The sequence below is a fragment of the Rhinoderma darwinii genome, chromosome 6, assembly GCF_050947455.1.
Source record: "Rhinoderma darwinii isolate aRhiDar2 chromosome 6, aRhiDar2.hap1, whole genome shotgun sequence".
Classification (NCBI taxonomy): Eukaryota; Metazoa; Chordata; class Amphibia; order Anura; family Rhinodermatidae; genus Rhinoderma; species Rhinoderma darwinii.
This window is the reverse complement of record NC_134692.1, coordinates 39728190-39753513: the sequence shown is the minus strand read 5'-3', so window position 1 is coordinate 39753513 and position 25324 is coordinate 39728190. Positions and strand designations below refer to the sequence as shown.

The 25324-nt window shown below is 42.6% G+C and overlaps 1 protein-coding gene across 1 annotated transcript in view; it reads right to left on the bottom strand.

Annotated features, from left to right (window-relative positions):
* The window catches only part of PPP1R1C (protein phosphatase 1 regulatory inhibitor subunit 1C), a 58137-nt gene that overhangs the window by 12335 nt on the left and 20478 nt on the right, over positions 1-25324 (bottom strand). The window contains exons 3-5 of the mRNA XM_075831157.1: positions 7351-7388; positions 6271-6325; positions 541-672 (exon numbers count right to left, since the gene is read on the bottom strand). Coding sequence (XP_075687272.1) covers positions 541-672; positions 6271-6325; positions 7351-7388 — 225 coding nt within the window. The remainder of the gene's footprint in view (positions 1-540; positions 673-6270; positions 6326-7350; positions 7389-25324) is intronic.

Sequence of the window (25324 nt, the reverse complement as noted above, 5' to 3'; positions counted from 1 at the left end):
GATCTTGGGTGGAGATGTTTTTCAAATATTTAAATTGTACCTATCATTTTAGGGGAACATTCAGAATAAGCGGTTATGCGTTTACCTGAGGAATTACACTTTTTCTAGCCATTATATTATTTGTGTCCTACATTTATCACCATTTTTTCCCTCTGCAGGCTCCATTCCCGATTGTCAGAGTCTAGCAGCTATGATGTCTCCCATACACTGCACACACAGAAAAGAAGAGATCCTGCTCCCTCATCTCTATGCAGCACAGGAATCCAGGACTGGGGTTAGACAGTAGAAGCAGCATAATCTCTGATCTCTCAATGAGCAGATCATTTGTCTTCATCTGTGCTACACTGAAGACGGATTTTACCAATGAGTGATTAGTGCAGGCAGGAGGAGAGGGGTCGGAGTGAAGAACATTGGAGAAAGGCATTTTTCTGTAGTGATATATTTTGTAACGTTTCTTATCTTCGCTTATAATAATGATTTACGGAAAAAAAATAATAATCTTTAGTACTCTTCAACTTCCCACTCAATGATAGCCCCTACCTGGAAAAAAGGGCAAGTCAAGATGGTATGGAGTATCTTTTCGTCTTGGTTTCTTAAGAAGTTCGGTTCTCTCTGTTACTGTTTGCGGTTTGTCATCAGTATAAATTAAAGATTGAGTCTGCTCATTGATCCCTGTACATGCAATAAAGCAAATTAAAACATAAAAGGCATAACATAAAAATAAAACTCATCTGATTTATAAGAAAGCAACAGTATTAGACTATGTTTACTGTCATGGCTTCCGTTTCAAACAGTACTATGCTGGATCCATGTAAAAAGATGCTGGTAAACCATGACTTACTTTATTGACTTTAATGGAGTCAGTCGAGATTCCTGTATGTTTTGAAGGCACTGTAGTCCCTGCTACTCCTGTCTTTAAAAATAGAGGAAAGCTTGACGGTAACCCTGATGTAACCCCTTAACGCAAATGTCAAATGAGCTTTTTTTCGTTGGAATACTGAAAATGTGGCTTTAGATTTTGAAGATTTTTGTTAAGTTGTCCCATGTCTTAAAAATGTTCTCGGTCATTTGTTTACCAAAATTATAAGGTTATTTCACTTTGATCAAGAAGGTTACATGAGTATCAGTGGCGTAACTACCGCCATAGCAGCTGCGATGGGGCCTGCGGCACTGCCACCCCATGCCCGGTGGCGCTGCTTGCAGCCGTTATGGCTACTACAGCGGTAGCAACGCCACATTCAATAGTATCTTGCATCCTTAGGACGCAGATAACATTGAATCCTAAGGCAGAGCAGGCGGGTATCCCCCTGTTCTGCCATTTACTAGGCTACGGGACAAGTTCAGCGCAGGATCCCTGCGCAGGCTGGCGTGATGGCGTTACTGGATCTCGCCGGCCTACACAAGCATCCCATCGGTGTGGGAATGGGGCCTAGGTGAGTACAGTTTTTTGTTTTCTTTGTTTGGGGGGCACTGTCTACAAGGTGGGGGGTTGTATGGCACTATCTACAAGGGGGAATGTGACACTATCTATGAGGGGGGATGTTCAGCACCATCTACGAGGGGGGCTGATCAGCACTATCTACAGGGGGGGCTGTATGGCACTATCTACAGGGGGCTGCAAGTCACTATCTACAGAGGACTGTATGTCACTATCTACGGGGGGGGCACTATCTACAGGGGGTCTGTATGGAACTATCTACAGGGGTGAGGTGGGGGACAGTATCTACAAGGGGGGCCTGTATGGCACTGTGTGCAAGGGGTGGTGTGACACTATCTATCTACAGGGGGGCTGTATGGCACTGTCTACAGGGGGAGCTGTATGGCAGAATCTATGGGGGGGCCTGTATGGCAGAATCTAGGGGGGGAGGCGCTGTATGGCAGAATCTACGGGGGAGCTGTATGGCAGAATCTACAGGGGTCTGTGTGGCGCTATCTACAGGGGGGCTGTATGGCACTTTCTACTAAGGGGCTGTATGGCACTATCTACAGGTGGGAACGATCTACACGGGGGCACTATCTACAAGGGGGGGTTGTGTGGCACCCAGGGGAGGGGGGCCCAGTCAAAAGTTTGCTATGGGGCCCAGTCTTTCCTAGTTATGCCCCTGATGTGTATGAATGCAATAGTAAAATATTTGCCATGACATAACGGATTTGCTATTGAAAAACACTTTCTGTTTTGTTGCAGCAGACATTTTTGTAAAAGTGACAACAGGAAGTGCAGCCACATTGGTTATCATCTTTGAATTAGCCTCTAATTTACTAATATATGACCAACTTTAAGTTTTGGGTGGAAATTCTTTTTAAGTAATACTAACTGCCCTATGTGGACCTGGAGAGCTGTAGCTAGCAATCTTGTGTCGCAAATCTATCCTGTGAGGAAAATGGTATTCTGCACATTAACGTTCACTAATATCATCCTGGAGTGCTCACCATTACTACAGAAAAAGAATAATAATGAGTAGTAGATATACTGACCATCAGCACTTAGGTATGGCATTTCTGTACAGTATGATGCAAATAATATCTTATACCTAAAGTCCGCACTAGGTTAGGGTGTGTGACTGGAGAAATGGGTAAACTATTTCCCAGGTTCAAGGAGGAGTTACCTACTTTGATCAACATGTTTTTGTATTGGTTAGGACCTGTTCACATCAGCGTTGGCTTTCCGTTCCGGGGTTCCGTCGGAGGTTTCCGTCGGGTGAACCCCGCAACGGAAAGTCAAACTGAAACCAACGCTTCCGTTTCAGTCACCAGTGATATCAATGGCGACGGAAACATTGCTAATGGTTTCCGTTTGTCACTGTTCCGGCAGGTTTCTGTTTTTCTGATGGAATCAATAGTCGACTCCGCTATTGATTCTATCGGAAAATTGGAAATCTACCGGAATGGTGACGAATGGAAACCATTAGCAATGTTTCCATCACCATTGATATCAATGGTGACTAAAACGGAAGCTGTGGTTTCAGTTTGACTTTCCATTGCGGGGTTCACCCGACGGTAACCTCCGACGGAACTCCGGAACGGAAAGCCAACGCTGATATGAACATGCCCTTACTTCATCTAAACAGCTGATTTCATGGGGATTCCATGCTGGAAACTGTCACATTTTATTAAAAGGGATTTCACAGTAAGCACATTTATAACCTATCCACAGGATAAGTGATAAATATATGATCGCTAGGGGGCCCCAACAGATCACTAGATCACATATTTTCTTTATTCAAAGTCCATGGGGCTGATGGAAACAGCCAAGCCCTGTACTCAGCTGTGCCATCAGCCCCATAGACATTAAATGCAGCCTTAGCGCACATGCACAACTGCCACTTCATTAAAAATTCTCCGTTCTAGTGATCGGTGTGATTCCCAGTGGTGGGGTTCCTAGTGGTGAGTCTCCTAGCGATCATCCATTTATCACATATTCTGTGGATAGGTGACAAATGTGCTTAGTGGGGAAACTCCTGTAATTTCAGCTCCTGAATGTTGAGGTTTATTTTTGTTTTTTGTACAGGCAAAAAAACAATGTCCGTCCATGCTTTTTTTATGTTTACTCCACTAGCCCAAGAACCAGGTAAGGATGAGGCTCCTCACTATAACTAATGAGGGATGAGGTTCCTGAGCAGCTAAACATGTGGTGCCTGGCAAGGTTTTAATAAAAATTGGACCCCTTTAAGCTTTGGGAGAATCCCAAGGCCTTTGGCTCTAAAAGGGTTGTGTTTATCTAAATAGGTAAAAAAATCTGTAGTTTAATTTCATCATGTATTTTTGGAGGGTTCTATATTTACAAACACACACACACACACACACACACACACACACACACACACACACAATGAAAAATGATCAAATTTAAGCTGCTTGCAGCCACCACCGGAGGGAGCTTAGGAGCTTACTGCATACAGTTGTAATTGTAAGACGATAACAGGTTGTGACTTGACTGATCATATGATTGAATACAATACTGAAACAAACAATGAATTCATGCAAGTGACAGTATTAGCCTGTTCTTGGAAGTTCAAAGTCACTGTTTGTGGTGGACTGGGATCTTTAAAGTGAATGTCCACGCTTGATCTCGATTTTGTTTTGTTTTATCTACTGTAAATTGGTCCCCATTCTGCACTATTTAATTTAATATTGCTTTGCGGGGGTTCTATACTCACAAACACAGACAAACATTCTGGCTGCCTACAGCTACCACTAGGTGAGGTTTAAGCATTTATTGCATACAGCTCCCATTGAACTCAGAATAAAGTTTCTAAGTTCCCTCTAGTGGTGGCTGCAGGCAGCCAGAATTTTATCGTATATTCTTTCTTATTAAGAATTGTATGCAGTTCACCCATATACATGAATAAAAGTATATGTAAGTGGTGAGTTGCACTTTAAAATAATAATAAAGACATGCGTAAAGTTTTAAGTAATTCTGACATTTCAAAAATCTGTCATTACAAATCTGACCATGAGTTCCCATTAGAGTAACAAAATGAATATTTCCTATAAACTTGACTGTTGACAGGTCTAATGATAACAGATAAATGAACAAGGACATCTATGAAGGTCAACAATAATTTCAAGTCTTAACAATAGGAAAAGAGTAACGAAAACATTTTGAGTATCAAAAAATATACTGTTAAATCAAATGATGTTAATATGAATTTGAGTTAATGTTAAATACTTCAACAATTACAACATCAAACTAAACCAAAAGGCAATAAACTATCAGTATTGACATATAGTATATGGAAGGTTAGTTTTAAATTACAACTAACCAGACATACAGTGTATATATATATATATATATATATATATATATATATATATATATATATATATATATATATAAATCTAGGTGGGCATTATCTATCATTCTATCTATCTATCTCATATCTATCTATCTCATATCTATCTATCTCATATCTATCTCTCTCATATCTATCTATCTATCTATCTATCTCATATCTATCTATCTATCTATCTATCTATCTCATATCTATCTCATATCTATCTATCTATCTATCTCATATCTATCTATCTATCTATCTATCTATCTATCTCATATCTATCTATCGATCGATCTCATATCTATCTATCGATCGATCTCATATCTATCTATCGATCTCATATCTATCTATCTATCTATCTATCTATCTATCTATCTATCTATCTATCTATCTATCTATCTCATATCTATCTATCTATCTCATATCTATCTATCTATCGATCTCATATCTATCTATCGATCGATCTCATATCTATCTATCGATCGATCTCATATCTATCTATCGATCGATCTCATATCTATCTATCTATCTCATATCTATCTATCTATCTCATATCTATCTATCTATCTATCTATCTATCTATCTCATATCTATCTATCTATCTCATATCTATCTATCTATCTATCTATCATCTATCACAATATATCTGAATGATAAGGGTATAATCACATTTATTAGATTTGTCTATTTTCTCCCTGATGCATTTTTCTACTGCAGGAGCTATTTGTTCTGTAGTAAGGAACTGGATTTCTAAAACTTCATACTATGTGGCACAGAGCTTCGTTATTTCTAGGCCAAGATTTGGCTTCTTCAAACTACAGCATTTCCTATTCGAGTTGCATTTCCGTCATTTTTCTTTATTTGAATTAAATAGGAAACATTCACCAGACACCATTAAACCATTAACTTCAATGCTGCAAGACACATGCCCAGAAATCCCTATGTTAAAACCACATTTGTTGGTTTTACATATGATACTATGATCCAGGATTAAAGGGGTTGTCCTGGGGGTTATCATTGATAGTCTATCCTTAGGATAGGGCATCAAAGTTTGATTGGTTGGGTCTGATCAGCACAATGGATGGACCATGTTTACACAGGCACAGTGGCTCATCCATAAGGTGGCTGTGCCTGGTACTGCAGCTTGTTTAATTTCTTTCAATAGGACGAGCTGCAGCAAAAAGCACAGCCATCCATACAGAGTACGCAGTGCTCAGAAGTTCCTTCATTGCGCTGATCGAAGGGTCCCATAGGTTGAACCTTCATGGATCAAACATTGATGGCCTATCCTAAGGATGAACCATCAATAATAAAATCCCAGATAACCCCTTTAAAGAACGTGCCGCAGCTGTACTACTACTGCTGGCAAATGTGATCGTACCCCTAATGGTTATCAACTAAAAAATAAGGAGCAAACTGGATAAACATTGACGTAAGTCACATTCAGTTGCATAGAGTTAATACATTAGATCATGGAACAGTACCTGAACAGTACCTTTCATGGCAGGGGCTGAGTAGACACTTTGCTTCCTCTGTTTGGGGGAAACATTCTGGGTTTGAGACATAAGAAAGAAGAACATGTTTATATTGTATAATCGGCTTTATAAAGTATATTTCATACAGTCTTGCATACACTTATTAACACCTTATATTATTCTATATATACTGCGGTATTTCTGATAGGACATGCAAACTATGTCTTCCTATCCTATACCTTTAATGCAGTGGTAATCAAAAAGTTGGGAATATGCATCAAACATGAGATAAAAAAAAATCAAAGGTTATGTTATCAGAATTGGACAGTTCCTCCGGTACGTAAACCAGATGTAGCCAAATATATATATTTAAAAAATATATATATTTATACAAAACCTTCAAGACAGGCTTACACTCCACACAAATCATATTAAAAAAAAAAAACAATTAATGCTTTATTAGTTCACTACATAATAAAATAAACAATAGTTTCGTAGTATTTTAATGGCGGGCAATCCAGGTCCAACCTGCATCATAGTATATCTACAGCGCAGGCTTTAGCGGACTACCCGAGTGATGAGGAACTAAATGTTTTCACTGCTTCGGTCTGCCCTGATCTCTTGTACACAGCGGTCTATGATCGCTGTGTATAGAATAGAGGCAGTGGCAGTGCCTCTATTGGTACAGGTGATCATGTGACTGGTCCAATCAATAGTATGACATGCATAGACCTGAATATAAAGTACACAGGGCAATCATTAGTATATTAAATGCATACAACTGAGCAAAATGTCTATGCGGCTATAACATGTTTTACTGGACAGAATCAAAGGTACATGCATCATGAGTGCAAGTAGGATGAGGCGTACAGACTACCACCTGCCCGGATAAACATATCGCAGAGTATGTCAATTTGTTATTACAAAAAATAGGCTCTTTAGAGATATTGTTCAAAAAAACATTTCTTCCATGTTCACCATGAGTTTCTAATGAAAATTTGACTGATAAAAGGAATTTCACAGATATTTTTTCAGATATATTGAAGATATTTTGTCATAATATATTATATTGATTTACACATCTATAACTGACATCTCACCTCTTCGTGTGTACTGGTCGTCCTGTTGTCATTGATTTCTAGATAATAAAAACAATACCATATGTAATGCAGGCTTATTCTTTTTTAAGACATAATTCACAATATTTTCGACCAGTGATATAATTGACATATTTAGCATATTCATAGAACAGCCTTCACAAAACAAATTGCTTAGAAAAGTGCTGTCATTGAGCGGGTAAACTATATTAGCACAGTCCTCCGTAGTATTATGGGAAAATAGAGAAATAGATCCAGAGTTTTTTATATATAAAACGTAACTTTTACTATATTAGTTTAAAAAATATTCTAACATACAAAAATGGCATTTTCATGGTAGATCATGCTTAATAAATTTGTACATAATTGCATTTTCATGGTAGGTTCATGCATAATACATTATGTCACCAGACGGTGAGATGTGCAGTTGAGAACTGTAAAGGTAATAATTTGTGTGTTAATACATGTTTTTTGACATTAAGCTCCACTTATTCAGATAGACTTATATCCCACCTATCTCCTTGCCAAAAGAAGGTGATAGAGCTTTAGGGTCAGTGCCCCCCTACACGTTCTGATGTCAGGTGCATCCAAATCCTTTGAAAACAAGGGGAACCTCTTCAAATTATTTTGATCCTCTCTACACATTTTATCATGGCCAAAAGATTCATCACGGGAGATTGGCCAAACAGCTTTTAACTATGGTACATAGGTGCTGGTACAAATTTCAGGAGCGATTTCTAAATATTCAAAAGTCTAGTGTTGGAGTCGTGTTTGTTCCATCTGCCACACCAGCATAATTTGTGCCACAAATCATCTGTGCCAAAGCGTCTGCTACATCTCGTGTCTGTCTGGACTATAATACCATTACTCTTGTGCTAAGACTTTCATTGACTGTTGTTTGGCCAGCTGCCACTCCGCTACGACGGAGCGGCCTAGTGGGTCCACATACCCCAGAATCGTGACAGCACGCTCAGGTCATGGATCCCGCTGGTCAACCCAAGATGGCGATCCAGGTGATGCAAACGGACATGCGTGACCTCGGGGCAGTAAATTTGATCACCACCCGTTTGGATCATCCTACTGCATCTCCACTGGCTGCTTCCGCTGTTCCACTACCTGTTACCCCTCCTGCCTGTCCTGGGTCTACAATTTTGCTGCCTCTACCGCCTCGCTATGACGGGGATCATAGGGCCTGTAGAGGCTTCATCAATCAATGTACGATACACTTTAGGTTATGTGCCCATTTCTTCCCCTCTGATGAGGCCATGGTAGCGTTGATCTCTCCTCGCTGTCAAAGCCCTGGCATGGGCGAACCTCAACCTGGAACGAGAAGGCCTGGAATTATCTGATCTACCACTGTTTCTAGAGACTTTCCGTACAGTGTTTGAGGAACCGGGTCGAACATCATTTGCAGCTGCCTCACTGCTGACCTTTAAACAGGGGGAGTCAACTGTAGGGGAGTATGCCATCTCCTTCCGTACGCTGACGGCGGAGCTGGCTTGGTATAATGAGGCCTTGGTGGTGACTTATTGGCAGGGTCTTGCTCCTCATATTAAGGATGAACTGGCAGCTCGAGAACTTCCTGCTACCTTGAATACCTAATACTTCTGGCAACTCGGATCAATATGCGGTTCCAAGAGCGCATTCTGGAAGTCCATCGGGAGAGGAGATCTTGTTGACTGGCATCAAAATTGCTACTACCCTGTCCTACTGCACCTCCGGAGGAGCCTATGCCGGTGGATAGACTCCGATTGTTCGACCAGGAATGGCAACACAGACGGTCGACTGGATTGTGTCTGTACTGTGGACAAACAGGACATTTTGTGTGCCAATGGCCTCAAAAGCTGGGAAACTCCAGCACCTAGGTTTGATTGCAGAGACAATCCTAGGTGAATCTCTCTCTACCACTAAATTCTCTCCCAAACTCTCTATTCCTGTGTGAATTGTCACCAGTGAAGGATCCCACTGTGTGCCTGCTTACTTGGATTCCGGAGCAGCTACAAATTTTTTCCAGCAAGACTTAGTTGATCATCTCCACTTGACCGCAGTTTCTCTAGAGAAATCTCTGGAGGTCACCTCTGTAGATAGATAAACTCTGCCTGACCCTATCCTGTCTATCACCAAACCAGAGAGACTACAGATAGGAGTCCATTATTTAGAGCCGATTTCTTTCTATATCTTATCCATGGCTGCGCTAACATGTTCCAGTCCTTGATTGGAACTCCGGAGTGGTCCTCCAGTGGGGACCCGATGTCTGCACCGCTGCCGGTCTCAGGTTCGTCCCGTCCTTTCTCCAATACCTCAGTCACTCTCTGAATTGCCTCCACAGTATGCCAGCTACGCTGATGCTTTCAGCAAGAAGGAGGCAGAGGTCCTTCCTCCTCATCGTTCATATGACTGTCCTTTAGAGTTGCTTCCTGAAGCCTCACTCCCTCTTGGACGGGTCCACCCACTTTCCTTGCCTGAAACCCAGGCCATGTTGGAGTATGCCAAGGGCAACCTGGTGAGGGGGTTTCTTTAGGAAGTCTACTTCACCAGATGGAGCTGAATTCTTCTTAGTGGAGAAAAAAGATGGGTCATTCCGACCGTGCATTGATTACCGTGGATTGAACCAAGTCACGGTAAAAAACAAGTACCCCTTGCCGCTTATCTCTGAGCTCTTTGACAGGATTCGTGGAGTTAGCCAATGGGGTGGAACTAGCTTCCCTGCCTCTGATGCTGACCAATCAGCTCGAGAAAGCTTGAAAGTAGTACATTCCCTGTTGCCTAACTACAGCAAATTAGCATATGGGGAGCCAACACAACAGTGGGCCATATCTCTGGAACTGAGGGGGTCCAGGAAAAAAAGGAAAACAATGCGGGAGTCAGGGAGACAACGCTATTCAGGTCAGTAAACCAGTTCAACTTATATGACCTAGTGGCAGGTCCTCTTTAACCTAATATATATGTGTAGGTTCACCAAAGATATATAAAAGTGTCATGGGGAGTTAAAAATAGAATGTATGCTTGCATTGAAAGTTTGACAAAATTGTACACTGAAGTATAATATGAGCCTACAATGTAGGTACTGTGCATGACATTTTTAATAGCAGGCAAAGACACGGTTAACCTCTTTTTTTCTTTCGTGGCTCATTGTTTTAAACAATGAATAATAGTTACAACTCAAAGGCTTTTTGTTCTTTAAAAGCATACTAATAAGAGTAAGATAAATACATTTAATTGCTGTAACCAGTAAAAAATATTGTAGTACCGGTTATTAACTCATTATTATTGTGAGCTTTTATCCATAATTCTATAATGAAACATGTCTTATGACTAAGGGCATGACCACACATGGCGGAATTCCTCCGCAACTGTCCGCATCAATGCCGCACCTAATCCGGGTTGCGGATTACGGCTGCGGATCTGCACAAAATGTGCAGAAAATTGATGCGGACTAGCTGCTGCGGACTGCGGGAAAAGTGCTTCCCTTCTCCCTATCAGTGCAGGATAGAGAGAAGGGACAGCACTTTCCCTAGTGAAAGTAAAAGAAATTCATACTTACCGCCCGTTGTCTTTATGACGCGTCCCTCCTTCGGCATCCAGCCCGACCTCCCTGGATGACGCGCCAGTCCATGTGACCGCTGCAGCCTGTGCTTGGCCTGTGATTGGCTGCAGCCGTCACTTACTCTGAAACGTCATCCTGGGAGGCCGGACTGGAGACAGAAACAGGGAGTTCTCGGTAAGTACGAACTTCATTTTTTTTTACAGATACATGTATATTGAGATCGGTAGTCACTGTCCCGGGTGCAGAAACAGTTACTGCCGATCGCTTAACTCTTTCAGCACCCTGGACAGTGACTATTTACTGACGTCTCCTAGCAACGCTCCCGTCATTACGGGAGCCCCATTGACTTCCTCAGTCTGGCTGTAGACCTAGAAATACATAGGTCCAGCCAGAATGAAGAAATGTCAAGTAAAAAAAGCAAGACGCATCCGCAGCACACATGACATGTGCATGACAGCTGCGGACTTCATTGCGGAACTTTGAATCTCCATTGAAGTCAATGGAGAAATTCCGCCATGAGTCCGCCACTGCTCCGCAACAGACAGAGCATGCTGCGGACACCAAATTCCGCTCCGCAGCCTATGCTCCGCAGCGGAATTGTACGCATCGTGTAAACGAACACTGCGAAATTAAAGTGAAAGTCAATGTAGAAACGGCTCCGCTGCGGATTAACGCTGCGGAGTGTCCGCAGCGGAATTTAAGTGCAATTCCGCCATGTGTGAACCCGCCCTAAGGCTGTATATGCCGATGAGCTCATGCCAAGCATCCGCCAAAAAAAGTGTCCTGATGGTATACAGAATCAACTACGCTTTTCAATACAGCTACATCCTACAATGAGAGTCAATGGCAGACATACTAGTCCTTCTCAATGAATTAGAATATCATCAAAAAGTTAATTTATTTCAGTAATTCAATTCAAAAAGTGAAACTCCTATATTATATAGATTCATTACACAGAGTGGTCTATTTCCAGCATTTTTTTCCTTTTAATGTTGAATCAGAGGCATAGCTATAGTTTCGGAGATAACAGTTGTACCTGGGTTCTGGTGCCTGAGGGGACCCAAGCCCCCCTGGCACATGAGTATTTTATTTTAAATGTTATATGGTAGATGGAGACCCTGTCACAAATTTTGCATTGGGGCTCAGGAATTTAAATATGCTCCTGATGTGAATAGAACTTTATGTGCCGAATGATGCAACAAGAATTACAGTTTCTCCATGGTCATTGCACACAGATGGAGCAGAGCAGATTCTGTCATTTGGTATAATATCAGATGTATTATCAGTTGTTTTCTATCAAGCCATATAATCCACATTTTGTTGCACGTCAGTTTACCGTGACTGTGCTGTCATTTCAATGTTTTCCATTGCGAAAAGAAGCGAATGACCTTGTGAAATCACAAAAAATCCTTCATGGTCAGATTCATACGTTGTTCACACACAACTTTTTTTCCCCATAAGAAAATATTGAAATAGCAACAAAAGTCGCAGTAATTCCGCAATTTCATCGCTACTACGCCATGGACTGCAAGTAGACTCATTGAATTATCATAAAAGGGCTGTGTGATATTAGAAAAAAGCCCCATAGACATTTTTTTTTCAACCAGAGACATCACCAGCCTTGTTTATGGGCTGTGGCAGGTATTGAAATTCAGCTCTATTCTGCTACATTCACACGCAGCGGATTAGCTGCGGTTTTTCAGTCCTGATTGTGGCCAGAAAACCAGTTGCGGAATACAGTAGTAGCAGTGGATTAGATTTGAACAGGTCTCATCCACATGCTGCTGAAACTTTCAGAACAGAAATAGATTTTTTTAAATCCGTAACATGTAAATTTCTTCTCCAGAAAGTGCACAGATTTGTTGCGGATTTGCCCATTGAATTCAATGGGGAAGAATAAATCCAAAGCAAATCCTTTTGTTGCAGATTTTGCTGCAGATTACCTCCAGATCCACAGCAAAATCTGCAAATTCAGATAAGTTGAATTTTAAAAAAATAATGCTATGCTGAGAGTAATCACTGGAGGCCGGGTGTCCAGAGACCGACGAGGGACCACGAGGGAAGCATTGACACAGGAGCACAAGGGGAGGTGAGTATAGTGGCAGTTTTTTAGGTGCACGACTGTTTTCTACGGGGAAATCCACACGACTTGGCACAGATTTCCCTGCGACTTTCTGCAGAAAGTTTCCGCAGTAAATCTGCTACTTCAAGTGAAGTACAATAGCGGGCACTGTTTCAAGTAAAAATGCAGACCCTCTATAATCCTGGACAACCCATTTCACAAAGCGTGTTATGTTGCGTAATAGAATTTGTTAAATGGCAAATACAGGTCTGCTACATCTGTAGTGTTCACATTGCACTTGCATAATTAAAATAAGAGATTCACGTAGAATTGAAAGTGACAGTACAAGGATAAACAAATAAGTTGTAACACTTAGGGTATGTGCACACACACTATTTACGTCCGTAATTTACAGACGTATTTCGGCCGCAAGTACCGGACCGAACACAGTGCAGGGAGCCGGGCTCCAAGCATCACACTTATGTACGATGCTAGGAGTCCCTGCCTCGCTTCAGGACAACTGTCCCGTACTGTAAACATGATTACAGTACGGGACAGTTGTCCTGCAGCGAGGCAGGGACTCCTAGCATCGTACATAAGTATGATGCTAGGAGCCCGGCTCCCTGCACTGAGTTCGGTCCGGTACTTGCGGCCGAAATACGTCCGTCAATTACGGACGTAATTAGTGTGTGTGCACATACCCTTAAAACCATGTACATATGGACGCAACATAATCCCATATATAAATATATAGCATTAGTGCCATTGAATTGTATTTGTCATTGTTTCGCCCATACTGGGTCCCATTCCAAGACCATGGAATTTTTGGCTTGCTTTAGACTCCAATGTGCAGGGAATAGAGAGACAATCCCTGTTGGATTCCAAAATGACCAGCTATAGCGGTTATCACTTTTTAAAACCTAGGTTTTGCGGTCGAGTTATAGTGGCCTTTTTTTTATTGTATTTCAAAATGATTATTGCAAGGGTGATGGTATGTCATACTGGAATTAGGATTCCTGTTGTCATATGCATCATGATCGCTTTGTAGATGATTAACCCATTAGTGAACGCCCATAGGTGTTTTTATAGTGGCCACTAATGGGCTTTATTCCGATGCAGTAGCCTTTTTATGGTGCTGCATCGGAATAAATAAACACCACTGGGAGCAGGTAAATCTCCCTGCTCTCAGCTACCGGAGGTAGCGGGTGGGTTAACCTCAATAGCAAGCGCTGTATCTGAGTGGTATTAGAGAGAGGGGGCTCCCTCTCTCACCCCACCTGCACCCTGCGATAAGATCGCAGAGTGTCGGTGGTTTCTATGGCAGGCGGGGGCCTAATTAAGGCCTCCAGGTCTGCCTCTAGTTGATGCCTGTTAGGCCATACCAGAGGCATAGCCTAACATGTGCCTATCCGTTTTATACTCACAGGCAGTAATACACTGCAATACAGAAGTATTGTTGTGTATTATCAAAGCGAGCAAATGATTGCACAGTAAAGTCCCTTAGAGGGACTAGAAAAAAAGTTTAATAAATGTGATAATTAATAAATAAAAATCCCAAGTAAAAACAAAATGAAAAATCCACTTTTTCCCCATACAAAATGTATTATGAAAAAAACAAAAAAGTAAAAAACTACACATATTTGTTATTACCACATCCGTAACGCCCCCACTTATAAAGCTATTACATTATTTAACCCGCACCGTGAATGCCGTAAAAAACAAACAAACAAACAAAAAAAACAACAAATGTCAGAAATGTTTTTTTCTGGTAATCCTGCCTTAAAAAAAATATGCTCTCTGGTTTATTATAATTATATTCTATGCGCTGTTTACTTTTGCTGACCTAAGTCATGTTTCGGGGTAGGGTAAGTACTGTTTTTTCGTTTACTATGTGAACCTGTTCATATGCCATAATTGTATTGTATTTTATTTTATTCTGTTTTGCAAATTGCGTGTTGTTCAATTATGATGCAAATTCTATGTGATATGTTTAAAACAAAATGTGAAAAATTGTCAATAAAAATGTTTTAAAAAAAATAAAAAATTTGTTAAAAAGTCATCAAAAAGTCGCATGTACTCCAAATTGGTACCATTAAAAACTACAAAAAAAAGCCCTCATACAGCTGTATCGGCAGAAAAATAAAGTTATAGCTCCTAAAATATGGCGACACAAAAACAAATAATATTGAAAATAAAACGTTTTTACTGTGTAAAAGTAGCAAAACTTAAGAAAACTATAGAAATTTAGTATCACTGCAATCTTAACGAATCGCTGAATAAAGTTATGTTATTTATTCCACATGGTAAACAGCGTAAAATTTAGGACGCAAAAAAGTGTGGCGAAATTGCTGGGTTTTATTCTATTCCCCCCAATAAAAGTTAATTAATAATTTATATGTACCCCAAAAAAATACAACTTGTCCCGCAAAAAACAAGACATTATACAGCTATGTTGACGTAAAAATAAAGACGATGGAAAAACTTAAAAAATAGCTTTGGTCATGAAGGTCTAAAATAGGCTGGTTATTAAGGGGTTAAATGAAAGTTCCATATGGAATTCTGTCTGGACCAGTCTACAGGTAATAGATTTCCTTTAGTAGTGATCGTTCTACTCTGTGAAAACCCAAGTGCTGTGCTTCTCTGCTGGTCTACTTGGAAACACATAGCCTTAAAGAGACTCTGTCACCACATTATAAGTGCCCTATCTCCTATATAAGGAGATGGGCGCTGTAATGTAGGTGACAGTAATGCTTTTTATTTAAAAAAACAATCTATTTTCACAACGTTAGGAGCGATTTTGGTTTATGCTAATGAGCTTTCTTAATGCCCAAGTGGGCGTATTTTTACTTTCGACCAAGTGGGCGTTGTACAGAGGAGTGTATGACTCTGACCAATCGGCATCATGCACTCCTCTCCATTCATTTACACTGCACTAGCGATATAGATATATCACTATGTGCAGCCTCATACACAAGCCCTAACATTACTACAGTGTCCTGATAATGAATACACATGAAATCCAGCCTGGACGTCATGTGTACTCAGAATCCTGACACTTCTGAATCTTTTTTGTGAGATTCCAGCAACGGATACGAAATCTCGCGAGATCACGGAGCTAAACGAGATTTGGTTTCACTTGCCGGAATCTCACAAAAAAAGAGTCAGAAGTGTCAGGATTCTGAGTACACATGACGTCCATGCTGGATGGTCATGTGTATTCATTATCAGAACACTGTAGTAATGTTAGGGCTTGTGTATGAGGCTGCACATAGTGATATAACTATATCGCTAGTGCAGTGTAAATGAATGGAGAGGAGTGCATGATGCTGATTGGTCAGCGTCATGCACTCCTCTGTACAACGCCCACTTGGTCGAAAGTAAAAGTATGCGAAACTTGGGCATTAAGAAAGCTCATTAGCATAAACCAAAATCGCTCCTAACGTTGTGAAAAAAGATCGTTTTTTTAAATAAAAAGCATTATGTAGGAGAAAGGGCACTTATAATGTGGTGACAGAGCCTTTTTAAGTTCCCAGTTGTCTCAATACATGTCAATTACAGTTTCACAAAAATTTATCGAATTTTCTTTATGTGAATGTGACAATGATCTTGAAAGATGTCCTTGACTTTTATTAGGATATCATTTCATCTATTCCAAATGCAGGCAATTTTTGGCTACTAAGGTTCAATAATATGCACTGCTAATGGCACTCTGCCACTTACCTGCCTAAATATAATATTCCCTGAAGAGCCGCTCTACAAAGTTAGACTAGAACAAGCATCCCAGAATAACATGACCTAAATGTCAAATGTGTGTCACTGTCACCGTTCAAAGCAACACAAAACCTACAAGAACAAATTACATTTCAAATATGTGCAAAGATTTATTTTATTTTATCATTGATAAAAATGAATAAAAATACCCATACTTGTCTTTCTGGACCCCTTTAAGCTGAATGGAGGGTGGGATACTTGGGGTAACTGCAGTCTTGCCTGCATTTCAGGAGTGGTATTAGGCTTTAAAATTTAAAGTGGATCGATCATGAAATCAAACCTTTTACATAGGGTTGCCAAATATGATGTGCATTTTAAAATAGTATGCTGGTATGACTTAGTAACATCCTATATGCAGGACAGGGCAGGTTTAACAAGCTTCGATCTTGCAAGTCGCAGTTGACTGCGCTATTGATTTCATCAAAACAACGGAACCCTGTCACAACGGTAACCAACGGAAACCATTAATAACGTTTCCGTCACCCTTGCGATCAATGGTGAGGGAAACGGAAGCTAAGGTTTCCGTTTGCCTTTCCGTTGAGGGTTTAACCTGACGAAAACCTCAGACGGAACCCCTCAACGGAAGGGCAATGCTGATGTGAACAGGCCGTTACTCTCAATTCATTGTTAAACTCAATGTTGAGAGGCATAGATGGGTTTTCAGCTTCACTGAGAGATCAGGTTAAGCTGCTTCTCATAGATGTCTATGGAGAGAGAAGGAGTAGGGAGCATCTGTAGAAGGACACACACAGACATATGCTACTGCTTCTAGTAAGGCTATGTTCAGATTTGTCAGCGGCACATATTTACTGCCAGATCCATGGCATAAATCCAAGGCTTATCTATGATTTCTGAAGTGGATGTGCTGCTTATGCGTACATGGTAATCCACCGGCTATTCCTTGCGAAATCCGCAGGAGCATGCTACTTATCCTCGCAGATTTTTTTTCCGTACTGCGGACACAGATCGCGCTGAAATTATCCGCAGCATGTAAACGGGGTTGCGGAAGCCCCATTTACATGTATTTAATTTGGATTGTCGCCGGATTTGGCTTGGATTTTGGTAGGGAACAAGTGTCAAATTTGACACGTGTTGTACTGTCTCACCCCAGTGCTGGATGCACAGCCGCACTGCTCATTACTGCTATTTAATGTCCTCTATGCTGCTGCTGTTTTTGTGTGTGTGAGAAAGTGATAAGGGAGCAGGTTCTCCTCTTCTCTGTGTGTGCTGTGCATGGGAGACATCACAGCAGCTAGACTCCTGTCCATCTGGAGATAAATTCCGTAACAACTGTCAATTAGCTATTGAGCCTGCAGAGAGGTAAACTGCTGAAAAATGCAGAATACAAGCCATTTAATACAAGTAATTTAATTGTTAGAAATCTTATTATTCCCCATGTATACACACAACAGCTGATTCTGAGAAGTCATCTGAAACAAGTACGCTTTAAAATGTCTTAGTCCCAGCACTGGGGAGCGGCAGCCATTACCCTCTCTCTGTTGCTGGACTGGAAGGCGAAAATAAGAACATGGAGATCTATGTGCCCACACTGGCCTTAACTTTAGATAAAAACAGTACACCAACCATAATGTCGCCAGTGCTTACCTGGAACTGCACATAGCAGGGACAATGAATTATGTCTCAATGACATACAAGAAGAAATGCTGGTATTAGCTGAAGGGGTGTATATCAGGGGTCTCAAGCACGCGGCCCGCTGTCATCTGCGGCCCGCGGGACACAGAGCCGCTAGTATCGGCTCTGCTCCGAGACTCTGGAATTCCCTGACATCGCTGTCCACATATGAACAGCGATGTTTGGGGCTTCCCCAGAGCCGGAGTCCCGAGCAGAGCGCTGGTGTCTGCTCTGCTCCGGGACTCTGTGGAATTCCCTGACATCGCTGTCCACATATGAACAGCGATGTCTGGGGCTTCCCCAGAGCCGGAGTCCCGAGCAGAGCGCTGGTGTCGGCTCTGCTCCGGGACTCTGTGGAATTCCCTGACATCGCTGCCCATATATGGACAGTGTGTCAGGGTCTTGCCCAGAGCAGAGCGCTGGTGTCGGCTCTGCTCCTGGACTCTGTGGAATTCCCTGACATCGCTGTCCACATATGAACAGCGATGTCTGGGGCTTCCCCAGAGCCGGAGTCCCGAGCAGAGCGCTGGTGTCGGCTCTGCTCCGGGACTCTGTGGAATTCCCTGACATCGCTGCCCATATGTGGACAGTGTGTCAGGGTCTTCCCCATAGCGGAGTCCCGGGCAGAGCGCTAGTATAGGCTCTGCTCCGGGACGCTGCGGAATTCCCTGACATATCTGCCCATATGTGGACAGTGTGTCAGGGTCTTCCCCTGAGCGAGGGGGGGGGGGGCAGAGCGCTATTATCGGCTCTGCTCCGGGACTCTGGGGAAGCCTCTGACATCGCTGTCCATACATCGACAATGATGTCAGGGGCTTCCCCAGAGCAGGAGTCCCAGTGATGTCAGGAGCACAGCTGGAGTCCCAGAAAGAGCCTACTAGCGCTCTGCCTGGGACTCCAGCTCTGGGCAAGCCCCTGACATCACTGGGGCAGCCTCTACAGAGGGCACTGGGGCAGCCTCTACAGAGGGCACTGTGGCGTTATCTACAAGTGGGTGTGTGACAGTATCTGAACACTGGCATTATCTAGGGGTGTGTTGCATTATCTACAGAGGGCACTGTGGCCTTATCTACAGAGGGCACTGTGGCACTGGCGTAGCTATAGGGGTCGCAGCGATCGCAATTGCGACTGGGCCCCGAAGCCAGGGGGGCCCACGGCCTCCCGCACCACATCAATAAAAAGTTACTATAGTAACTCGGGCCGCGGGCCCCTGTTACTATAGTAACATACTTTACTTACCTTCCGGGTTCCGGATGGCAGCGGAGGTCCTGACGTCAGGTGCTGTGCGCAGCGCATGACGTCACAGCGCTATGCGCCACACACAGCATCGAGACGACAGAACTCCCGCCGCGGCCGAAGAGGAAGGTAAGGTTAGCCCTGACTGGCGGGGTCCGACGCCCGGGACCCGCCAATAAGCTGTTTAGAAGGGGCCGCTGCACTCGTACGAGAGCTGCTCCACTTCATTCCTGTCACTTAATTCCGGTCACAGTGTATCCGTGTCGGCGATTCACAGTGTGGGCGAGTAGTGAAATGAAGGGGAAGCAGCTCTCGTACGAGTGCTGCGGCCCCTTCAAAACAGCTGATTGGCGGGTCCCGGGCGACACATCAGCTATTGATGGCCTATCCTGTGGATAGGCCATCAATGTTTAGGGACTGCACAACCCCTAAGCCTACGATGTAGCAGGCTTAGAGGGCCCATGAGACAGGATCACAGATTGTGTGATGCTGTCTGCTGGGCCCTGTATCGAAGCCAATCACATGGTAGGCTTAGATACATGGCCCATGTGTGATCCTGTCTGATGGGCCCTGTATATAAGCCAATCACATGGTAGGCTTAGATACATGGCCCATGTGTGATCCTGTCTGATGGGCCCTGTATATAAGCCAATCACATGGTAGGCTTAGATACATGGCCCATGTGTGATCCTGTCTGATGGGCCCTGTATATAAGCCAATCACATGGTAGGCTTAGATACATGGCCCATGTGTGATCCTGTCTGATGGGCCCTGTATATAAGCCAATCACATGGTAGGCTTAGATACATGGCCCATGTGTGATCCTGTCTGATGGGCCCTGTATATAAGCCAATCACATGGTAGGCTTAGATACATGGCCCATGTGTGATCCTGTCTGATGGGCCCTGTATCTAAGCCAATCACATGGTAGGCTTAGATACATGGCCCATGCGAGATCCTGTCTGCTGGGCCCTGTATCTAAGCATACCACACTGTAGGTTTAGATACAAGGCCCCAGCACACAGTAATCTTATACTGTATAAGATTACTGTCTGCTGGACCCTGTATCTAAGCTTACCTTGTGGTAGGCTTAGATACAGGGTCCCACAGACAGTATCACACATGGGCCATGTATCTAAGCCTAACACACGTGTTACTAATCATTTTTTGTGTGTTTTTTTTACAGGTTCGGTCGTTGGACTACGTCGGATTCCAGGACTACTTCGATGACGGCTTTTTTTTTTGTTATCAATAAAATGGTTAATGAGGGCTGTGTGTTTTTTTTTTTTATTTCAATAAAATATTTTTTCTATGTCTTTGTGTTTTTTTTTTCAACTATATTACTACCGCCTTAGTAATGGCCGCCGTCTGATTGACAGCATCCATTGCTAAGGTGGGGCTTAGTGTTAGCCGGTGCTGAGGCCAACACTAACCCCCATTATTACCCCGGTACCCACCGCCACCAGGGGTGCTGGGAAGAGCCGGGTACGATCCAGTACCTGACCATCTGTAGTGATGGTCGGCCACTGGGGGGGCCGCAGGCTGGTATTATCAGGAGGGAAAAGGCCAAAAACAGTGGCCCTTCCTACCCTGGTGATGCTAGGCTGCTGCTGCTTTATTGTATCTGGCTGGTTATGAAAAATCGGGGGGACCCCACGTCATTTAAAAAAAAAAAAAAATAATTGGAAAGAACGATGTCGGGTCCCCCCCCCCCAATTTTCATAACCAGCCAGATGCAACACAGCAGCAGCAGGCAGCATTACAAGGGTGGGAAGGGCCACTGTTTTTGGCCTTCCCCAGCCTAATAATACCAGCCTGCAGGCCACCCCAGTGCCTGCCCGTCACTACAGATGGTCGGGTACTGGTTCGTACCCGGCTCTTCCCAGTACTCCTGGTGGTGGTGGGTATCGGGGTAATAATGGGGGTTAGTGTAGCCTCTGCATCGGCTAACATTAAGCCCCGCCTTAGTAATGGAGGTTGTCAATCAGCCAGCGGCCATTACTAAGGCGGTGATAATAAAGTTTAAAAAGATACAAGCACATACAAAAAATATTTTATTGAAATAAAAAAACACAACCTTAATTAACCATTTTATTGAGAATAAAAAAAACGCTGTCATTGAAGTCCTCGTATCCGATGTCCAACAACCGAACCTGTAAAAAAAACACAAACACACAAAAATAATCTGTAACACATAAAGAAGCAAAATTATTATTCTTACCTGTCCTGGGTCCAGCGCTGGAGCCGCAATGTCAGCGAGCTGGGCCCTGTATCTAATCCAATCATGTGTGATACTGTCTGCTGGGCCCTATATCTAATCCTATCATGTGTGATACTGTCTGCTGAGTCCTGTATCTAATCCGATCATGTGTGATACTGTCTGCTGAGCCACTGTATCTAATCCTATCATGTGTGATACTGTCTGCTGAGCTGTGTATCTAATCCAATCATGTGTGATACTGTCTGCTGAGCTGTGTATCTAATCCAATCATGTGTGATACTGTCTGCTGGGCCCTGTATCTAATCGTATCTTGTGTGATACTGTCTGCTGAGCTGTGTATCTAATCCTATCATGTGTGATACTGTCTGCTAAGCCACTGTATCTAATCCTATCATGTGTGATACTGCCTTCTGAGCCACTGTATCTAATCCTATCATGTGTGGTACTGTCTGCTGAGCCACTGTATCTAATCCAATCGTGTGATACTGTCTGCTGAGCTGTGTATCTAATCCAATCATGTGTGATACTGTCTGCTGAGCCACTGTATCTAATCCTATCATGTGTGATACTGTCTGCTGAGCCACTGTATCTAATCCTATCCATAGTTTATAGGGTCGTAGTGCTATAGATATGCTATGCTGTCTCATATACACACTTTTTTGGGGGGCGGACACATATGTATTGGGGCTATTTCCCTGACATTTTAAGCCCTGAGGGTATGTTCACACGGCAGCATCTGTTACGGCTGAAATTACGGTGCTGTTTTCAGGAGAAAACATCACGTAATTTCAGCCGTAATGGCATGTGCAGGTGTCTTTCGCTGCGTCCATTAGGGATGTAATTGGAGCTGTTTTTCTATGGAGTCCATGGAAAACTGCTCCATTTACGTCTGAAGAAGTGACAGGCACTTCTTTGACGCGGGCGTCTTTTTTACGCGCCGCCTTTTGACAGCGGCGCGTAAAAAAAAATGACCGTCGGCACAGAACATCGTAAGACCCATTCAAATGAATGGGCAGATGTTTGCCGACGCTTTTGAGCCGCATTTTCGGACGTAATTCAATGCTAAAACGCCCGAATTACGTCCATAATAGGGTGTGTGAACCCAGCCTTAGTGACGCCCCCGGCTACTAGTGCTGCATTGTTGGGTCACTTAGGAGACCCAGCGATGCAGCTGAAAGCTGTGGACCGTCGGCCATGAGGAGTTTGCGGGGGGGCCCAGTAAGAATTCTTGCATCGGGGCCCATGAGCCTTTAGCTACGCCCCTGCACTGTGGCCTTATCTACAGAGAGCACTGTGGCCTTATCTACAGAGGGCACTGTGGCCTTATCTACAGAGGGCACTGTGGCCTTATCTACAGAGGGCACTGTGGCCTTATCTACAGAGGGCACTGTGGCCTTATCTACAGAGGGCACTGTGGCCTTATCTAGGGGTGTGTTGCATTATCCACAGAGGGCACGGCGGCAGCATCCACAGAGGGCACTGCGGCACTATCTAAAAAGGGGCTGCCCAATCTTGACATGTGTGCTAGCTGAGCCGCCGGACTGCATTTAGCGACACTTAAACTGGAAAGCTGGATTGTTGAAATAAGCACATGGAGAAATATCTCAAATTTTAAACCTAGCGCTATTATTATAGTAATGTAGTGTTATTATTCTAGTAATATAGTGTTATAGTCGTTCAAATGACTAATTGATTAACAATAATTTTGTGTTGTATCAAATTTGAAAGTAATGCGGCCCGTCAACTTCCCATTTTTTCTATATGCGGCCCACTTACCCAGCCGAGTTTGAGACCCCTGGTGTATATGATGGAATTTGCGATGAAAGGTTAGCATTTCATTAAAGGCTATAATGGCTTCAGTAAATAAAGCTTATTCATTGTACACTGAAAAGTTACACAATTTTCTAATATACTTTCTGGTGAAATTTCTCATGTTTTTCAAGATCTCTGCTTTCAGTCAATTAATAGGAACCCTCACGTTTTAAATTCAGTGTCTGTCCTAGTCATGTGGTGGTCACACAGGTGTATGACTTGTTACTAGACATACCTATGATCACTACTACTGTGACTAACAAGCAGAGCACTTGTGTGTCCATCACATGACCAGGACAGACACTCAAAAAAAAACGTGAAGGTTCCTATTGATTGACTGCTAGCAGAGATCTTGAAAAACATGAGAAATTTATACAGAAAGTATATTAGAAAATTGTATAACTTTTCATTATACAATGCAGAAGCTTTTTTTGCTAAAACCGTAATACCCCTTTGAAATGAATATCATTTTTAAATATCACCAATAGGCACAGGAGCAATCAGAATACCGTAAAGCATTATTGCATGTCAGATTGATTGTAGTTTACTGGATTCATAATGCATTGAGATAATAGACGAGCTAAGCATTAAACAAATTGCGTAATTTACAGAGAGAGATATTCTGAATATTTGTACAATGACCAATTTAATACTTTGGTATTTATAATCATTTTCATGTATACTCTGTTCTTCAAATCTGGGTTTTCCAATCAGAGACATTTATGACATATCCACAGGATACGTCATAAATGTTATATAGGTGCGGATCCCATCTCTATCTCTAGAACGGGTCCCCCTAAACCCCGTTCAACTGCTCTGTGTTGTGGCTGAAGCATGTGATTTCCGACCATGAATTACAAAAACAGCGTAGCTCGCTGATCTACACTGTTTCCATAAGTCCCAGAGAACTGGATGTTAGTTAGGAAACAGCATAGGTCACATGCTATGCTGCTTCCGTAGCTGCCATTCACTACTATGAGAGTTACGGACAAAGCGTAGCTCAGCGAGTTACAATGTTTACGTAATTCATGATCAGAAATCACACGCTTCAGCCACAACACAAAGCACCGTTCTAGAGGTAGGTGCTGGTCCCAGAGGTGGGACCCGCATCTATCTGACATTTATGACGTATCCTGTGCATCACGTGTGCTGTCATTCACAGAAACTTTACCGAAGTTTCGGGAGTGTGAATAGACATCACGTCCTGGCTGGAGGCAATGTCTATTCACTTCCAAGACACTTCGGTAAAGTTAATGTGTGAGTATGTGACTGCACCCTGTGTTGCGAGTACTGCTAAAAAAGAATGGAGAGAAGTGTATGAGGCTGATTGGTCACTGATTGGTCAGCGTCATACACTTCTCTCCACAACGCCCACTTGGTCAAAAATTAAACGCCCAGTTGTCTATTAAGAAAGTAATTAGCATAAAGCTAAAATTGTTCATAACTTGCTCAAAAATTATAGTTTAAAAAAAACAAAAAAACAAACACTTATCTACATTACAGCGCCAATCAGATTACGTAGGAGATAGGGCAATCTGGTGACAGAGCCTCTTTAATGCTAAAACTGACTAAATATTACCCACTTCCTTCCATGCTAGGTCAGGACTTGACAGAATTATGTCATATTAAAAGGAATGTGTCATGTATTATATATTAGTTTCATTAATTCAATGTTATTTTTTTAATTTGAATAACT